The sequence below is a fragment of the Oreochromis niloticus genome, linkage group LG8 (genome assembly GCF_001858045.2).
Source record: "Oreochromis niloticus isolate F11D_XX linkage group LG8, O_niloticus_UMD_NMBU, whole genome shotgun sequence".
NCBI classification, from domain to species: domain Eukaryota; kingdom Metazoa; phylum Chordata; class Actinopteri; order Cichliformes; family Cichlidae; genus Oreochromis; species Oreochromis niloticus.
Window position 1 is genome coordinate 27,479,397 of NC_031973.2, and position 20,207 is coordinate 27,499,603.

The 20,207-nt window shown below is 40.8% G+C and overlaps 1 protein-coding gene across 1 annotated transcript; it reads left to right on the forward strand.

Annotated features, from left to right (window-relative positions):
• The first annotated feature begins 16,633 nt into the window (after positions 1-16,633).
• Positions 16,634-19,423, forward strand: LOC102081365 (tigger transposable element-derived protein 1-like). Its single transcript, XM_019362220.1, has 2 exons — positions 16,634-17,346; positions 18,523-19,423. Exons 1-2 carry the CDS (start codon positions 16,634-16,636, stop codon positions 19,421-19,423), a joined length of 1,614 nt encoding a protein of 537 aa, XP_019217765.1.
• The last annotated feature ends 784 nt before the right edge of the window (positions 19,424-20,207 follow it).

Genomic DNA, 20,207 nt, shown 5'->3' on the forward strand with positions numbered 1-20,207 from the left:
GTCACATGACAGGGTAAGTAAGTAAATTTTTATTTGTATTGCACCTTTCAAGACAAAAATCACAAGGTGCTTCACAGAAAAGCTAAAACATAAAAACAGACACATGACAGGGTGAGGCAAGGGCTCACAGTGCTTTTCACCCAAAACCTCTGGTGATAGTGTCCCATGACTCTTTTCACACCTTGGCTTGTGTGATGAGGCACATGACTAACAGTGAATCAACAACCCTCTTAAAGGACAACCCTCACTAGGGTTGAAATAGCTGGGACTCTCCACCATTTGCTTTTAGAACTGAAGAATCCTCTTAGATGAGATGTGAAATGTTTTCAAAAAGAAGGCAAGTTGCTTTCTTTCCAAGCTCCTCAGAATATTCTTTGGATGTTGACCTCCTTTTGTTCTGATGCACAGTTCCTAAAGATAGCCTCAAAGATAACCTTTTTTTTTTTGTATACGTATGTGCATATTTGCATCTACACATATTTTTTACAAACATATATGGATGTCTCACAATGTTTCTATAATGTCTTCATTTTATCTATTTTAATTCTTTTTACTATATTCCTCTTTTCAGCACTTTGGCCGACACTTGATGTCTTTTAAATGTGCTATATAAATAAGGATGACTTGACTTGACTAAACATTTAAAACAAAATGTTATTTTATATTTAGGACAGTACTTTCACACAGGGTAGAAAATTGGGAAGTTGAGTGCAGGCTGGTCAGGTTAGTATGAGATTAGGGTAAACCTTATAAAATAAAATAAAAAAATAATTCAATTCTAGTCCTTGTAATTAATTTATGGGATTTAAATAGATATGTCTGTTTAGCTTTTATCAGCTGTCTCAGCTTACTCCATTTACTTTCATATTGTTAACAAAACTGAACGTGGAACAAGCGTTTAAATATATCATACAAGTATTGTACAAAATCAGCACAAACATTGCCTAAATAACCAAACCTCTAACTGGACCTGGAATTATTCTAAATATACACTACAACACCGGGCATTACAAACAATTTCTGGGGAATCCATGCAGAGCCTTCGAACACAAAGTTGTGTTCGCTTCAATGGAATTTTTTTTTACATCAATGACAGATCACGGAAACTGGAAATAATTAGAAGATGTAGCTGGATGTTTTCATCAGTGTCACCGTCTAAAAACCATATGTCATAGTATAGTACTGAAAGCTCTGTAGAAAAGAGGAGTGAAAGTGAATAGAGGCAAGGCAGAATGCAATGAATGTGTGAATGACAAGGATGAAATTGTAATGGAAGATGGAAGGAATAAAGGTAATGAAGGTGGATGAGATTTAATAGAGGCCAACCATCCAAAGTTGTCATGCCTGCGCTGGCAGACCGTGGGGTTGTGGGGAAAGCAGGACCCAAATGCTGGACTCTTGGATACAGACAGTGCATTTATTTACAGTGCAGTAAATAATTACACAATAAAGAATCCCTGTGCGCCCCAATTCCTGTTCCATGTCTTACTCCCAGTGCTTGTGCTCCGTGTCTCCGCTCCTGTGATTCTCGTGCTCACTACCCTCTCGTTCCCGCACTCCTTCTGGAAAAGCCACGGAGGCAGCCATTAGCACACACCTCAATAGCGACAGATGAACACTCACTGATAAACTGAAAACACTGACAGGTAGTCACACAATAATCCAGGGTTGAGGTGCGCTCAGCCACACTCAGCTCCCCCTACGATCGTGATTAGCTGCAGTTGTGTGTGTTCCTCCTCCTTGGGTGTGGCCAGCCTCCCAATGGGACACACCCACCAGGCCTGGTGGCCCAGGAAAACCAGGACTCCACACACACGCACACACACACACACACACACACAGAGTACAAAGGGAGCCAAGGGATACTAGCACAACACATAATCACGGTACACACCAGCAACATATAAACAAGTCCAAAACTGCTCATGGGCCCTGGGTCATCAGAACCAGGTCCCTGACAAAAGTAATAGACAGTGCATGGAATAGGTGGTAGTGAGTCCTGCTATGACACATGGTTTTGAGACAGTTGCACTGAGAAAAAGATAGGAGATGGAGCTGGATGTGGCAGTGTTAATAAAAATGAATAAATTGAATGGAATAGAGATGAAAATACTGGTTTCTCTCAGTGAAAGACTTTCATTGAGAGTAACCAGGATGGGCAGGATTAAAAATGAATCTATCAGCAAGACAGCTTAAGTTATTCACTTTAGAGACAAAGTTAAAGAGACTGTTTAGGCTGAGATGGTTTCAACATGTATAGATGAGGAATAGTGGAAAGGATGTCGAAGATTGAGCTGCTAGGCAGAAAGAAAATGAGAAGAGTCAAGAACCACTGGAATTTGGCAAAGTTTCTCATGAATTCAATCAATCTGCTCACCTTCTTCTGTCTGGACCCTGTAAACTCAGCCAGCAAAACGAAAGCAAGGTGACTGGAGTGATGAAAACAGCCAACTGGCAGTCTCCACCTGTCTGTTGAAAAAAATACAACCTCGTCTTTCAGTCTATCTTTACCTCCTCCATCACCATTTGGTACGCTGCTGCCTCTGCCAAGGACAAAGGCGGACTGGAGCTTGTCATCTGCAAAAAAGGTGATTCGCTGCAATCTGCCTTTTCTACAAGACTTTTTCAGGACACAGAGATGAGCAAGTAAGACTGCTGCCAACCACTAACACATCATGTCCTATCTATATTTTGTGCTCCCACCGCTCATAATTGTACATATTTATTCTTATTTTCTAATTGTATTCCATATCTCTAGCTAGTTATATTCCTTGTGTGTGTGTGTGTGTGTGTGTGTGTGTGTGTGTGTGTGTGTGTGTGTGTGTGTGTGTGTGTGTGTGTGTGTGTGTGTGTGTGTGTGTGTGCATTTTTAATTATTTTAATATGTATACACACACCACATATTCTATTACTGTACCACAGTTGTTGTTGTTTTTTTGGCTTCGTTTCTTTTTTTGTACCATGACACTGCAACAAATTCCTTGTTTCTGTTCAAACTTGGCAATAAAAGTGAATCTGATTCAGATTCTGATTCAACAGCCAACATACACATGCACACATCTAGAAGGAAGGAAAAAGAGCTCCACACACCCATACACTCTAGTGTGAGAAGCCAAAAATGTAAGCAAATATGGATAATTTCTACCCAATCAAAAATAAAAAAGTTGGTCCCCTAAAAGAATGACAGAGGCACAGTCATGATGTTTTCTAATCCTTCCGTATAGCAAACTTTAAAGTTGAAATCGTAGAGTAACAAAGACCAATGCATGTGGCTTTAGTTGCTGTTTTGTATCCAAAGGGGGGAAAAAGAAAGAAGATTGTGTTCAGAGAATACAATGGTTCTCTGAACACAACAGAACAGAGCTGGAGTCAAGGAACACCTGGTGTATTTTGAAATTTTTTGAACACTTACAGACTGGATAGTTAATGCCATGATCATTCTTCTACAGGACCACTGTGTAGTAGTGGTGTAACACTAGTAGTGGACATGTAAGTCCTGCTAGGGCTACTTTGTGCCTTCTTTGCATGCAGTATATTTACTTTAAACCACAGCACGAGGACAGAAGGGAAATATGGGCCAGATCAGACAGGTTCGAGATTCGAAGGAGCCAAGGGTGTCTGACAACAGAGGACTTGCACACAATAGGTATGGAAAACGAAATAGCATTTATTAACAATTATAAAAGTTTAGTAAGTTGTGCACAATTAAACAAAAGTAGCGCGCGTTTTTTGAAACTAAAATAAAATAAAATAAATAGCTAATGTTATATTGCCTTTGTGTCCTTTTTAAAGTGAATTTAGTGCGTCATGTCCAATGTTCTGCGTCTTTGTAACCAGTTGGGTTAGAATGTACCAGTTCATCCGGCTCTTTGGGCTGGGGATCGCCATCCAGTACTGGAAAAGGGATCCTTTAATCTTCTCAGGTTCTTAAAACCAATCCAAGTGAAACAAGAGAAGGACAAAAGCCTGACCATGTGAAGCAACGCATGCTATACGGGGCTTCCCAGTGCTCACGTGGGCTCACAGCCTTCAGGGTTCACTATGACTCTCTGAGTACTTTCACTGAAAAGGCTGCTACTGTCCCGTTAGCTTCTTCACCACATGAGCAATTGATCTCTCTCCGTCTGTGTATCTGGCGTATCTGACTAGTACACGAAGGCACACACAGGTGTCCGAGCAGCACGCACAGGTTGGTGAAGGGACACTTGACCTTAATGGCTGATGGAATATCAGACCATGGGCCAGACCAGTCAATGATTGGTTGCCCAGTGTATCTAAGAAAAACACTCTAAATGACAAATCCCTGCCTCCACACCATTTATCCACGCATTAATTGAACTTATGTTTTCATGCTTTCTGTCAGTATTTACTATATTTACGTGCTTTTCATCAATCTTTGTTCCCATTGTGAAATGAGTATTTTTAATCACAATAGTATCAATATTTATATTTTTAATCACGTTTTTAACAGTGGGTTACAATTGTACCAGCTCACAGATCACTAACATTCACCTTTAGTTTGAATGGGCTAATGAAATCTGGAGTCAATCAAGTATAGGAGCACTGCAAAGGAGAGCTTTGGCAGCCTGAGAAGCAAACTGACATTCTTCTGATCACAAAAATGTTGTTTTAGGGCTGCCAAAGTAGTAAACTGAATGAATGAACATGATATTCTTGGCATTATTCAAGAACAGCAAAGAATAAAAATATATCAAAATAAAACAAATAAATAAAATTACAAGCCTGCAACAGGTTGACTAGTTGAACATCAGTCCTAGAATATTTTAAACAGAATGGTTACATTTTAGAAATATCAATGGTGACAGTGTCTTGGTGCTAAGTCTGGCTCTGTGAGGGTACATGATAATACTTCCATGGCTGAATACCCGCTCCACTGATGCACCAGTGGCCGGCACAGCAAGCATTTTCATAGCTACATGATAAAGTCTTGGAAAGACCTTGTCATTACTTTTCCAGAATGCCAGACAGTCAACTTCATTTTCATCAGATGCCACCTGGATGTAGCGAAAAAGTTCAGCCTTTACCGAGTCATGGGCCACCCTTTTCTTGTTGACTTTCTTCCAATAGCCAGAGAAGAGACGTGATGTTTTTGCACAAGTGCAGCTGCGTAGTTTTGTTGGAGAAACGTCTGCAAAGACTTCTGCAGTGCTGTCAGGAAACAAACCAAGTGACGGGTTGCATTCAGCATCCTTATGAGGTGGCTGTTAAGTGTCTGCTTTGGTCCATCTTGCACAACAAGCTGTAGTATATGTGCAAAGCACTGCAGTCGTTGTTGTGAACAGCTGCTCTGGATAGATTGTCCCCTTGAAACTCCTGACTGAATTCTTTCCAGAGATAAGTTTTCCAAGTTGTCATCATCTTCACTACTTGAAGAGGATGGAAAACAAACTGAAAGCTTGTTTCATTTTTGATGTGTTTTCACAGATAAAGTACTTTGTGCTTTAAAATAAAGTTGTCACATATTTCTTACATTTTTTCACTAATTCACGGCCTAGTGTGTGACCCTGTGAATTGTTAGCAACTCAGAAGAGCTGTCTGGAGCTGTCGGCAACTTGTATTTAGCTCCATGAATTGGGCTAGTACTCCTACAAATCCACTCATAGTCCTATCAGCCCAAATAGTCACATATACATTGTCTCATTTCAAGTTTAGACTTTATAGTGTCATGTTTGTTTGCTGCTAGGTTACTCAGGTGTCTTATAACTGTGATTCTGTGATGATTTGATCTCTTGGATGATTATGGTGGTATTGTAAACTTTTCGTCTGATTCAGGAAAGACTGCTACTCTGTCCCTCTGCACTTGGCCCCTTTTTTGCATTGTTGAACACCAAAGCTGTAGATAAACATAAAATAAAAATGTTTGCCAAATGAAACTATGGAACGATAAATCTTACTTTTTTATGTAAAATGAAAATGTATTTGAAAGTTATTCTGAGAGGAATAGTTCTAAACTAATATTGCAACGTTTCATTTTTTCTGAAATAAAAATGTGCACATTTTGAGTAAATTCTCAGTAAAATGGTGAAGCAGAGACGGGATGGAGGGGGGGATAGAAAAAAAAAAAAAGGACACAAAGAAAGAGAAAAGAAGGGGCTGGGGATGAAACAGACAGACACATTGGGTCTCTAACTCGTGCATCTGTAATAAAAACAGGCTTAAACAATACACAGCAACTGAAAGCATCTACATGGATGTTAAAATCACCCACAATAATTATTTTATCTGAGCTGAGCACTAAATCAGATGAAAACTCTGAGAAACCAGAGAGAAACTCTGTGTAAGGCCCAGGTGGATGATAGATCAGGGGTGAGGAACTCCAGGCCTCGAGGGCCGGTGTCCTGCAGGTTTTTAGATCTCACCCTGGGTCAACACACCTGAATCAAATGATTAATTCATTACCAGGCCTCTGGAGAACTACAAGACATGCTGAGGAGGTAATTTAGCCATTTAAATCAGCTGGGTTGGATCAAGGACACATCTAAAACCTGAAGGACATGGCCCTTGAGGCCTGGAGTTGCCCATCCCTGATTTACACTAACATAATCATCCTGCTGGTTTCTGTAAGGGAGAGTAAATTGATTTGTTGATCAATTGTTAATTCATGTACCAACAGAGACTTGGAAGAGAGAGGCCTAATGTTTAATAATCAACATTTTACTGTTTTACTCTTTGGCACTGATGTAGATACTGTATTGTTCTTTCTTTGTGCTTTTTTATGTTTAGGTTTTTTTTGTCTGATTTCTAGAAATGAGAGCTGCTCCATCCAAAGTGGGATGGATGCCGTCTCTCCTAACAAGACCAAGTTTCCTACAGAAAGTTTACCAATTATCTATAAAGCCCAAATCATTTTTGGACACCACTCAGACACCCAGCAATTTAAGGAGAACATGCGGCGAAACATGTCACTCCTGGTCCGATTGGGGAGGGGACCAGAGAAACTAAAGAGTCCAACACTGTGTTGCCAAAGTTACGTACCGATTCAATATTGATTTTAGCGACCAATTGACGTAAGTGGGTGTCATTACTGCCGACGTAAATTATATCTTTACTGAATTTACGTTTACCCTTAGCCAGCAGTTTTAAATTTCCCTCAGTGTCACCTGCTCTGGCCCCTGGAAGACAATTACTATGGTTGCTGGTGTCTCTAGCGTAAAATGTCTCAGAACAGAATCACCAATTACCAGAATTTGATCCCTGGTGGGTGCATTGCTGAATGGGGAAAAGTGAAGCGAAGCTGAGTCTCCAATTCAGTGATCTTGTCCTCCAGAGCTACAAAAAGGCTACATTTATTGCAAGTATCATTACTGCTAAAGGAGGCAGAGGAGTAACTAAACATCTGACACAATGAGCAGGAAAGTGCAGGAGGGACAGGTGAAGTAGCCATGGTGCTAGCAAGTTGGCTATGAGCTAAGCTTAGCTAGGAAAACCCTAAAGAAACAGTAAGTGAATACTGTGACTATAAATTAGTGAGTGAATACACAGAGTGTGCTTCAGATGAAGCACGTAAAGATTACACTATGATATAAGAAGTTATCTCTAAGTGTAATTAAATTGGCTATGCAAATAAGCTACACAAAAACAACACTGTGTCTTGAAAGAGGAACAGGAAATGATACTCTACAGAGTAGAGTACTACAGAGAGCAAACACCAGAGATATTGTGCACTCTCTCTAAAATTAGAAATATCCTGTCTCAGAGTGATGCTGAAAAACTAGTTCATGCATTTATTATTTCTAGGTTGGACTACTGTAATTCATTATTATCAGGATGTCCTAAAGGTCTTAAATAATCAGGCCCCATCTTATCTTAATGACCTTGTAGTACCATATCACCCTATTAGAGCACTTCGCTCTCGCACTGCAGGCCTACTTGTTGTTCCTAGAGTATTTAAAAGTAGAATGGGAGGCAGAGCCTTCAGTCTTCAGGCCCCTCTTCTGTGGAACCAGCTTCCAGTTTGGATTCAGGAGATGGACGCTATCTCTAGTTTTGAGATTAGGGATAAAACTTTCCTTTTTGCTAAAGCATATAGTTAGGGCTGTTATGGTCAGGTGGTCATACAGAGAGAGCGTGGACCTGAATGTGAGACAGTGCAGAGGCAAGAATTGCTTTTCACTAGTTTATTATGCATTTACAATTATGGTAATGTGGTGTGAATCTAAGAGCTCTAGTTCAGCCGTGCAAGTGATAATGAGTCTCTGGGGAAAAGTCACTACAACAAAGGAGAGAACAATGATCGGAGGGGAGGAAATTAGAAAACTAAGTAACACAGGCCTGATGAGTGTCTTACTTGAATCTACAGGCGAGTGGACATGAGGGGAGGGAATCTGAGTGAGTGTCCAGGAGAAAGCAACTTCCAAACTGTTTTCCAGGAGTAAAGAAACCGGTGGGCAGGAGGACAGGCAGGTGAGACGGTGGAAATCCAGAGGAGTGTGATGCCAGACAGGTGAGTCGCAAACAAGACACTCATAATCCAGACCTGATCTACTGAGATCTATATATAAAGCTTTTAATGCTGTTCTATCTGCACGTTTCTCCCAAGACAAATCCTTCATGTTGAAGAACTTTGCTGTTGCTTTTACTATTATTTTGTTCATTTCTGTTTTTGTTTTGTCTTGTTCTGAACAATTAATTACATTTGCTAAAAACAGTGCAAGTTTATCCATTTGTATTCCAGGCTGATAATTGCTTTTCTCATCTGTCCCTCTACCAATGTCTGTTCCTTGTTCTTTGTCTGATCTTCTTTCCTTGTTATTTATTCTCTTCAAAGCTTCTGCATTAGATAAACTGAGAACATGAAACCTTGGAGGTGGGAAAGAAAACCTGATGACCTGACAATGAACAAAGGGAAATTCAAGAACCACAAGAAGGGGAGCATGGAAACAGGAAAAAAGAAGAAATGTGACTCGGATCTGGAGAGCGAGGGAGCAAGAGACACGGAGGGAGACCAAACATGGACATGAATGAGGAAACATACACAGAGGACACGACAGACTCCCACAGGGAACACAGGGATAAGACAGACAAGAAAACATAAACCAGAAATTACAAATAAACTCAGGGACATGAAGAAGACTAATTTCAATACTAAATTATAGAAAACTAAATCATAACAATAAGAATCACAAATATACAACTCAAAATGCTAGGTCAAATGACTCAGAACCATGACATTGGCTGTTTATATTCCATGATGCAGGGGTTAGCATGACCTCACTGGGGGGCTTTGAATGGTGACTGGCTGCTCCAGTCTGCATGCCAAATATTTTTGGGCAAGATACTTATGCCTAGTTACTCTCTGATGCATCCATTGAAGATTGTGTGTGAATATTAGATACATAGAATGTCGAAGAAGCAGAGAAAAAAGTACTTGTATTAATGGGTGAATAAGGCAAATTGTATGAAGTGCTTTGAGTGAAAAGCGCTTGCTCATGGGGGGGGGGTCATATTATTGAGGTTTTCTCTGTTTGTTTTTTTTGTATTATTGTATTGTCTTTACCTTTCAATATAAAGCACATTGAGGTAACTGTTGTTGTGATTTGGAACTATAAAAATAATATTGATTTGGAAAATGTATCTAAGAACGAATCCATTTACATCATCAGCAAGCAGGAAACTGCACAACTAGATGCTCTGTTAATTTTAACGACTGTAACATCAGAAATGTCCTCCCCAAGTGCCATCAATACATAAGCTTTCATCAAGGGGCAGTAACACTCCTGCCCAAGTGTGCAGCAATGTGAAGGATTCTTATTGGTAACATGGCCATATTTCAGACAGTCAGACAACGTCTTGGTGATTCTCTACGATGCTTACAAGCAACTCCTTAAGTAAGCCCAGAAGAGAAGTGGCAGGACTGGTGGTCTGATTGATTTAAGGAAGAGGCTGCAGCAGCATACTCCAATATTACATTATTGCAACAGAGTTAAAGAGTCAGCCACACAACTAGCCTCTGACATCAACATGCAAAAAACTCATAAATTGTGACTGGAAAGGGTTGCGCATTGTGCCATGCATTGTGAATGATCCACGCCGTTTGAAAATTCATAAAAGTTAAAATCAATAAAAGTTAAAATCTAAAATACAAACAATAAATCATCCAGCCATTTTCTTCTCCTTATTGTGACCAAGTGGTCGGCAGGGTTAGATAAAGAACTAATAAACGACGACGCCACCTAGGGGAATTTCACCCCTAGGAAATATATATTTAAGAAAAATAACTAAAAGTGGATAAAAGAGGCCGCACAGATTCAAGGATGCACATAGAGGCAGGATGGCTCAAATATTAACAGTTTTATTTATAGTAAAAGAAATAAAGAGTAAAATATTAAGAAAATAAAATGTAGCGTCGTTGTTGACAGTGTCCTAAAAGTACAATAAAACAATCATGGAACTTGGACTTACCAGCAGCCGCGGACCCAAAAGAAAATCACACAAAAAGAAAATCACTACAGCCGGCACCCAGTGCTGTACAAAGGAAAGTGTGAAAACGACCCACCACCTGAGGTCCCAGGGCCACTGGCACGTCCTCCGTTCACTGAAATAAAACAGAGCAATACGTTAAAAGAATAAAAGGACACTGAGCGTCAGGCTCGCTACATATCATAAAAACTAAAACTTCAATCTTTAATAGCTTTAATAAAATCACACATGCACACACACACGCACCCCAAACTGGAAGGCTTGCACCCCACGAGTCAACTACAATTCGTGCTGGTGATAATTGTCCAGGCCTCGATCACAAGCCGGTCTGGCTTCCCACAGGCTGAGATCAGCAACTGAGGCAGTTGCACGACACTCGGGCAGAGGATCGCTCCAGCCCGATAACAGAGGCGTGGGTACAAGCAACAATCCAGAATAAAATAGAATAAAACCAGGCGAACCAGAAAAAGGTAAGCCTACTTAATAAAAACAGTTTCACGACAAGACAAGACAAGACAGCAGCTCCACCGAGGAGGAGCCCTCAAACGGTGACTAGGCAGGCGTCTTGATTCTCCAATTAAGGTTGGGCGATTTGCCACGGAGAGGTGAAGGCAGCAATCAAACCCTAAAACAACAGATAAATGTAACCTTAGCCTCTTGTAGCTGTGAATGCTAATAAAAGTAGTTTTAACTGCTTACCCCAGGACTGGAGGCGCTATACTTTCACTGGTGGAGATAACTCAAGCACACTGAAAAAATGGGAATTTGCAGGCTTTTGAATTTGCACAAATGAATTTAGTTAATTCTACACAAGCCTTTCATGTTTCTCTTATTTACATGATTGAATAAAGTACAATTTACTTGATTATAAACAATACTGAGACTACTCATTTTTCTTGCATTGATTTAAAGTGACTAAATTAGAATACTAAAACCATTGTAATCATGTTTGATCACAACCGGAAATGATGCAATATATTCAAAGACAACAACTAAATATGATTGGATAATAAGACCTAGAGTCTTATCCAATAAGACAACAACATAATTTAAGGAGAGCGCAATTGACCGCCAGATTCTGGAAGACTGTTTAGCCACATGCAACCTTTGCCACTGAGTCAGGCATACTGAGAAGGTAAGTAATCTAAATACATTTGTTTTAGTTAGGTACGTTTTCACAGAATTGTTGTAGTGCATGCTATATGAAAAGTAATCTGTAATGCATCTACATGTTGTTTTTACAGTGCTAGCTAAAGTTGGTATTAGCTTCGTGGCTAAAGCTGAAAAATAGTAACAAATTGCACATAGTCGGGAGAAAGCAGCTGTTGTCGGTCGGATATGGAATTTATTTCTGTGACAGAGAGCACTGGCGTTTTTGATGGCTTAGCAAGTTAAAACGTCACTGAGAGAGCGCAATAGTGTTTGTGTTACTTGTGCTAGTTATGGCTACAGTGGCTAATTAGTCTGGCTGTAACCGTCAGAGTTTAAGAAGCTGGGAGCGCCACAGTGCCATACCTTAATTCTTGCTGCTGACACGCACTCAAGTTATAATAAGGATCCTGCCACCTTAGACGTGGGTTTAAGAACCTGTGCCCATAAATGCCAAATCATTTTTCCATTTAGTCATTGTTTTAGGTGAAGTGTCACTTACTGACTATTCTATTGGTCAAGCCCAAATAATACAGCAGATATCTACAAGGAGATAAGTTTATTAAGTGATGTATTGTGAATTTTCCAACATTGTCCTAACAAAAATTAGGACCCTTTTCCCCCCCTTTTTTTTTCTACTTTGTGTGGAACATATGTGAGCTGCTTCTCAAAACATTATGTATAAATGAGAGAAAGATTGGTACTTTAAAGATACCATTAATGCTCTTCTGGACTGGAATACCTTTTTTTTCAATTAAAATTAATGTTTTTTGTGATGGTGGAATTTTTACCTTTATGATCACAGAAGTCAAAACATCAGATGATGATAGCTTACCATCTAAACTCCCCATCTCTTGGCAAGTCTGAATTAGAGGTCTCAGCTGTATCGGCCTTTCTAGTGGATTTGCTTAAAGAGGAGAAAGCTTAAGTCATTAGGTACATATTCCCTGACATTCTAGAGGTCAACCTTGGACAGTGTGTGACATTAACGGGCATAACTTATAGAAAGGGAATGGTACTGGCCCAAAGCGCAGCAGGTGGATTGCCAGAATACTGAAAAACCATATCTGCATTGTACCACAGCATATTCTAGAGAGCTTGGTGGCTGGTACAGAGAGCACGACAGAGCTTTTGAGCTCAGCCCAGTATCCACAAGAATATTCACTCTCGTTTCAATCTGTTAACTCCTTGATACTTATCCATTGGTTGACTATAAGATTGGATCAGTCCACATTGTGACTTTAAAAAGACATATCTGAACACCTTTTATTTCTATAAGTGTAATAGGTTCAGTCGCATGTATTTCATTAGATAAATTCTTCTTGTTTTTGTCTGATCTTTATAACTTTGACTATTGGGTATGGATAGCTGTATGAAAACTAAACTGAAATGATTCTTTCTGAATCTCTGATATGTAATTCTTTTTTGCCTACAGAGTCCTGTGGTCCTAAAGACTGTCTTGGCTGACGGAACCTGTCGAAGGATCACTCTCTAATGGAGCGCCCGAATCAACTGAGGATCTCATTGTTGAAGTCAAGAGACAGTGTGGTCTTCAGGGCAGTTTTGGACTTCAGTTTATGGATTCCTTGTTTGGGAATGAGTTTCTTAATCTTACCTCAGTTTCAGAAGTAGCAGACAAAGGGACTCTTAAAGCTATTGACATGTCAAAGCCCACCACATGGACATAAAAAGAGTAACAGAGTTGGTGAAACTCAAGATGGAAGAGACTTTTTCATACAGAAGACATGAAGTTGTTCGTGATGCACCAATGGTGGAGGCTTTCATGGCAAGATGGCCTGCTCTATTTGACTTCCATGAGGTAAGGTTGGCCTCATACACGGTGTTCTTGTGGTATTAGCCTAAAATGGTTAAGGAACAGTTGTTGTTTGACAGCCCATTTCTTCAGCATTAGTGATTGCAGCCTTCTTCCAGGTATTAAACCTTTGAAGCTCATTCCTCTGTGCTCATGTTTTCAGATCAACGCTGAGTTTAAGAGAATTGCCACCATCCCCCCTCAAACAAAGTTCCTGGCTCAGCTGGATCTTCACTTGGACAACCTGGGGAAGTTGGTCAACAGAAGAGGAGAGCTTGGACTAATACTGGAAAGAATTGTGGCACAAATGGATAATGTAAGTGATAAAGCCTCACCACTCACTTAACATGATCCTCTTTGGATTCAACTTTATAATTGTGGAAGATTTCAAATGTTTTCCCATGATAAATTCTCTCATTTTGTATTTTTACATCTGCTTGGTTTTTTTTAACCTTCACTTTGTCAACTTATTATTAATTGCCAGTAAACCTATTATTAATTTGTGTGCCTTTACTTTAAAAACATTCATGTAAAGTACACTATTAAAACTTAAATCAAGGACAAGGGCTGAATGAAGATGCTAATTATATACATTTCATTTCAGTGTGAAGATGTTGATGCTGGACGTGAGTGTGTCAAGGGAGTGTGTATCTACATGGGTGAAGACCCTGGCATGCTTATCCGGGAGTATGTGGTATGTACTTGTCTTTTTTTTCTTTCTTTTTTTTTCTGACTTTCCACAGTGTGTCATATTACTTACTTGGCATGAAATGACTAACATGGCTTCTTTTTTTACAGGGCATGGAAGAATGTGCCATCAATGAGACTGTTGAAGACACCACTGTTCGAATTTGTCTTCTTAAAGAGCAAGCTTCAGCAGAAGAACAAGAGTTGTCCTTGCAGGCATCAGGGTGGCGAAGAATTTGGATAATGTAGCGTTTGCTGTGATAATGCTATTTGGACTCATGTATGCATTAAACCTTACCTACCCTGCTGACCTCCGGTACACCTTTGACGTTTTCCAGAAGGTTTTCATGGAACTGGATGGAGCTAAACTCTCTAAAGTTAAGCAAGAAGTCAAAGACAGCACTTCTGCAATTCTTTGCAGTTTTTCATTTTGTGTTCAGTAACGTTATACTGCTTATCTTTTTATTGCTTTCCCCTCATGTGACTGCAATGCAGGAAGATTTTTCCTTCTGGTATTATGTTGTAAGAAATATTTACTGACGATTTTTAGCAATATGTTCTGAGTCAACCTTAATGTCCTGCTTACATGTTAAAAAGGAAGATTAAGATTCATGTAGGTGTTTGGTATTAGTTATGTAACAATGTCATTTAAGGCTCAACTTAGTTGAAATCTTGTACAGGTAAATACTTGTACAGAAGCTGAAACTGTTGTCAAATAATACACAAGTTATATTTGTGTAAATCTGTTTATTCATAAAAGCGTGTTGCTTTTTTCAGGTAGTTTTAATTTAGTTTAAATTTTCAATTGTGTAATTAATACAAATGTTATATGTAAGAGATGACAGGATCATCTATAAGCACTTTCTTTTATTTGCTGCTAAGGTCAGTTTTTTGTGAAATATTTGCAAATGTTTTAAATTTTTCTTTTAGTTATTTCTGCAGGCTATCTTTAAAAATGTGTTAACAAGTTTATATTGATGTGATTTTGGGGTTGTTCATGGCAGCTTGCTGCTTTCACTGCTGTTACAGTTTAATAAAGGTGAATTGTTCAGCAGCACTCACAGTCTTTGCCTTTTTTGTCAATAATGATCAGTTAATATTTCAATTGAAAAAATTAAGTAGGATTTAAAGCCATAATTTGTGTTGCAGGAACATAATTGCAATGTGTTTACATTACACAATATCATTGCATACCACTGGCAATCAAAAATAAGTTGGTGTTAAACATTAAAATATATTGACATTATGCCATTGATATTATGGTAACAAATAAATAGTATGTACATCAAACATGATTTTTTAAAGTAATCTGATGTAAATAAAATACTTTGATTTGACAAGCATTAATTACTTGAGGGAAAGTGGAAAATTAAGTCAGTCATACTTATTCATATTATGTGGGACCGATGTACACAATAAAATCAAGTAAAGTGAAAGAACTTTTTTTTCCAGTGCACCTCTCTCCGCAACGCTGGAGTTAAACAGAAACGGCCGCGCTACAACAGGGCCGCAAAACTATATTAATACAAATTCCGGTACTCGGAGGGAATCGGAGGTTAAGCGAGAGCCTACCTGTAGCTGTCATATGATCTACTCACTTGCTGATCAATCTGTTGCGGTTTGCCAGCATTGACTGCTGCTTTTTGTCAAACGCACGGGAGGAATGATCCAGGAAAACACCGGCTTAACTTTATACAGGCTGACGCCACCCTGCAATCAATATTCAGGTGGGTTCCCAATTAACCCAGTTGCGCAGCCAAGAGAGCGAGCGCAGGAGAGAGCGAGGGCGGTAGAGCGAGCGAGAGAGAGAGAAAAAGAAAGGCGAGTAGCCCATCCGGCTACATTATCTGAAGTCAGGTCGTGGGCACACCAGCAGGGAAACCCAGACTTCCCGCTCACCACCTCCTACAGCTTATCCGGGGAAACATCGAGCCTTTCCAAGGCCAGCTGTTAGACATAATCTCTCCAGCGATTTGTAGGTCAACGCCGGGGCCTCCTCGCAGTAGGACATGCCCAGTCGTAACACCTTACCTAGGAGGCAACAGCCTTAGCCATCACCTTTCGATGTGGAAAGTGAACAGGAGTAGCGGGTGTAGTCTGAAACACTCCTGAATGACAGAATTCTTCACCTTATTGCTATGGCAGGGCGGCTGTCCAGCCTAGATTAACAGTTTTATGACGTTTCTCAACAGTGATGCGCCATCTGGTGGCAGATGGCTCCATAACATTTAGAAACCAATAATTTACCTACATTGGGCATCAAATTAAATTTTGAGATTAAGCTACAGTGGAAACCCGGCTTACGAGGACCCCATTTAACTAAAAATTCAAGTTACGAAGGCACCTAACGGCAATACTTCTGCCCGTGGTACAGCAAAATACCTGCGTAACGAAATCCGCTGGCTCTGATTGGCTGAGCCCAGAATGCCCACAATGCCTTCCGAATCATGTGATAACCCCTTGGCTTTCGTACTTGCGTTTCGCTGTTCCACGTGAAAGACGTATTGTTGTTGCAGTTAGCAATTAGCCTATCGTTCATTCATAATGGGGCCGAAAAAACTTTCTGCAAGTGATTCGAGTGAAAAGAAGAAGCGTAAAGGCCTCTCGATGGAAACAAAGAGAGAAATTATTGATAAATATGAACGAGGTGTGAAACTTAGTGATATTGCACGCGAGTATGGCCGAAATCCTTCGACCATAGGAACAATTCTAAAACAAAAAGAAGTCATCAGAGCAGCTAAACCTTCAATGGGCACCACTGTCATGTCCAAAAGGAGGACCCCCATACACGACGAGATGGAAAGGCTTCTCCTTGTTTGGATTAAAGACAAGGGAAGGACTGGCGATACCCTCACAGAGATGATCATTTGCGAGAAGGCGTCCTCAATTTATAATGATTTAGTAAGTAAGGCAGCTTCTGATGAGCAGCCAACGGCATCGACGTCTTCGCAGGAGGCACCCCCAACCCCCCCAGAGTTCAGGGCATCGCATGGGTGGTTTGATCGGTTCAAGAAGAGGACTGGCATCCACTCCGTTGTGCGTCACGGTGAGGCAGCGAGTTCCGATCAAGAGGTGGCTGAAGAATTTTTAAAAAAATTTGAGGAACTCATAAATCAAGAAGGCTACATCCCCCAGCAGGTATTCAACTGTGATGAGACCGGCCTCTTCTGGAAAAAAATGCCGCGGCGTACGTACATCACCGTGGAGGAAAAAAAGATGCCAGGCCACAAGCCCATGAAGGACCGTCTTACCCAGGGGTCGGCAACCCGCGGCTCCGGAGCCGCATGCGGCTCTTTAGTCCTTATAGTGCGGCTCCGCGTGGTTTGGGAAAATAAATTAGAAGTATTTCGCTGAAGTGTATTTTATTTATGTTAGTTCTTTTAAACTTGTAGTTCTAAATTGGAAGATTATTGTGATATTGAAATATAAATATAAAATTATATTCTATTATTTTTTCCTCGCTCAATATAAGCGTCACACTCGCGGAAGCCGGTATTCCCGCCGAAACACCGTGCATTTATCGAGACTTTCAACCCCGGGTAGGCCAATTATGGATCTTCGGATCCACATTATGTCAGCAGCTGCACCGTGAACTATGTTAAAGACAAACACTGCTCACGCCTCACAGACGACAGATGACAGCTTACAGTCCTGCGTAAACTGACTTCGCACAGCACCGATTAGCAGACGCTGTGCGCAGAGGTTCAGGAGCAGAAGTCCCATTGTAAACATACCACGGCAGACCCGATGATGTTTGCATGAACGCGCTTTTCACACGCGGTTGCTGTACGCATACAGCCGGCTGTAGCTTCGCAGCTCACAGCCCGACACACACCACCAACACAACAGCACAGATAGCGCAGACTTTAAGGCGGCGAGGCGTGATTGCGGGTGCCGCTCAGGTGCGTCCGCCTTCCCTGCAGCGGTGCTGCAGACCACGCCCCCGCCGCACGCATTAACCAGGTAAAATACATATTTAGGCAGAATTTTGCAAATATCTATTTTCAATTTTTCAGCAGCATAGAGCTTTTTTACCAATTATTTTTTAAAAGTCAGGTCAAGGCTCCAAAAGCCCAAAGGTGATATAAGGGTGGCGGCTCACAACAGTTTTTGTTTGCTACATGGATCATTTTAGTTCAGCTGGGTGTCTTTGCTTTTGTTATATTTCTTTAAGAGTTCAAAATGTGTTGATTACATAAATAAAATGTAATTTTCTCTGTAGCACTTCATGGATTTCATAAGCAGCACACCTTAGTTGTTCACACAAAGGTAAAAAAAACAATATATATACAGTGTTATCTTCATTTTAGATGTCAAAAAGTATTTGCGGCTCCCAGTGTTTTCTTTTGCGTGGAAACCGGGTCCAAGTGGCTCTTTGGGTGTAAAAGGTTGCAGACCCCTGGTCTTACCCTTGCCCTGTGTGCTAATGCCAGTGGGGACTCTAAGGTCAAGCCACTCCTAGTCTGCCACTCAGAAAATCCGCGTGCCTTCAAGCAACACAAAATTTTAAAGGAGAGGCTCGAGGTTATGTGGAGGTCCAACCCCACGGCCTGGGTGACCCGACAGTTCTTTGTCGAATGGGTCAACTTGGTCTTTGCCCCTGCTGTCAAGAAGTTCCTCGAGGAGAACGATCTCCCCATGAACTGCCTGCTGATCATCGATAACGCTCCCGCCCACCCCTCTGGCCTCGAGGACGACATCCTGGAGGAGTTCTCGTTCATCAAGGTTCTCTTCCTCCCTCCCAACACGACCCCTCTCCTCCAGCCCATGGACCAGCAAGTGATCTCTAATTTTAAGAAACTGTACACGAAACACATGTTCAAACGGTGTTCCAACATAACAGAGAGTACGCAGCTCACCCTCAGGGAATTTTGGAAAAATCATTTCGACATCGTTGCATACCTCAAGTTGATTTCTTTGGCATGGCGGGAGGTGAGTCGTCGAACGCTAAATTCTGCTTGGAGGAAGCTGTGGCCTGATGCTGTTGCCCCTCGAGATTTTGAAGACTTTGAGGAAGGGGAGGAGGAAGAGGAGGAGGGGGAACCTCAACCAGAAGTCGAGGTTGAGGAGATCGTAAATCTTGGCACCGCCCTGGGACTGGAGGTCGACGAGGAGGATATAAACGACCTTGTGCATGAACATCAAGAGGAGCTGTCAATGGCAGAGCTGCAAGAGTTGGAGGCGATGCAGCACTCATCAGTACAGCAACAATTCAGCGAGGAGGAGGAGGAGGAGGCCATCATACCATCAAGGACATTCTCCGCGATTTTCAGGGGGTGGCCGATTTTGTTGATAAAAATCACCCTGAAAAGAACTTTACCATTTGTGCTATAGAGCATTTTAGTGACGTCTGCCTCTCCCACTTCAGATCCATTTTGAAAAGTAGACAGAGACAGACGTCTTTAGATAGATTTTTCACAAAGAGGCCAGCAACAAGTCAACCTTCAGGTGAAAGTGCGCCTAAGAAGGCGAAAAGTGATAGGGTTAGGGTAGCAGTAGTGATTAGTTAAAAAACATAAAAATGCACAAAAGAAATAGAAAATAGAAAATAAAAAAAAATAGAAAATTAAAAAAAATTATACAAGTTTAAAAAAATATCATTGCACAGTGTATGTACGTACATTAATTAACGTAAATGTAAGTTTTAGTTTTAATGTTTAGAAATAAATTCCATAATGTTATGTACATCTACACGTACGTATGCATGCATACGTATGCTTTCTTCAGCCTCCACCACCTCTGCCACCTCCTCCTCCTCCACCAAGAACTTCGTCTTCAGCCAGCATCGCCTCACTCAAAAAAAGATGGAAAAAGGTGCTTCGACTTACGAAAATTTTGAGTTATGAAAGACCCTCTGGAATGAATTGATTTCTTAAGTCGGGGTTCCATATCACCCTATTAGAACACTTCGCTCTCGCTCTGCAGGCCTACTTGCTGTTCCTAGAGTATTTAAAAGTAGAATGGGAGGCAGAGCCTTCAGTTTTCAGGCCCCTCTTCTGTGGAACCAGCTTCCAGTTTGGATTCGGGAGACAGACACTATCTCTACTTTCAAGATTAGGCTTCAAACTTTCCTTTTTGCTAAAGCATATAGTTAGGGCTGGACCAGGTGACCCTGAAT

Coding starts and splice junctions, on each gene's coding strand:
- LOC102081365 (XM_019362220.1), top strand. CDS start 16,634: ATGGGGCCGAAAAAACTTTCTGCAAGTGATTCGAGTGAAAAGAAGAAG. Junction 17,347..18,522: donor AAGGACCGTCTTACCCAGGG/GTCGGCAACCCG, acceptor TGCTAATGCCAG/TGGGGACTCTAAGGTCAAGC.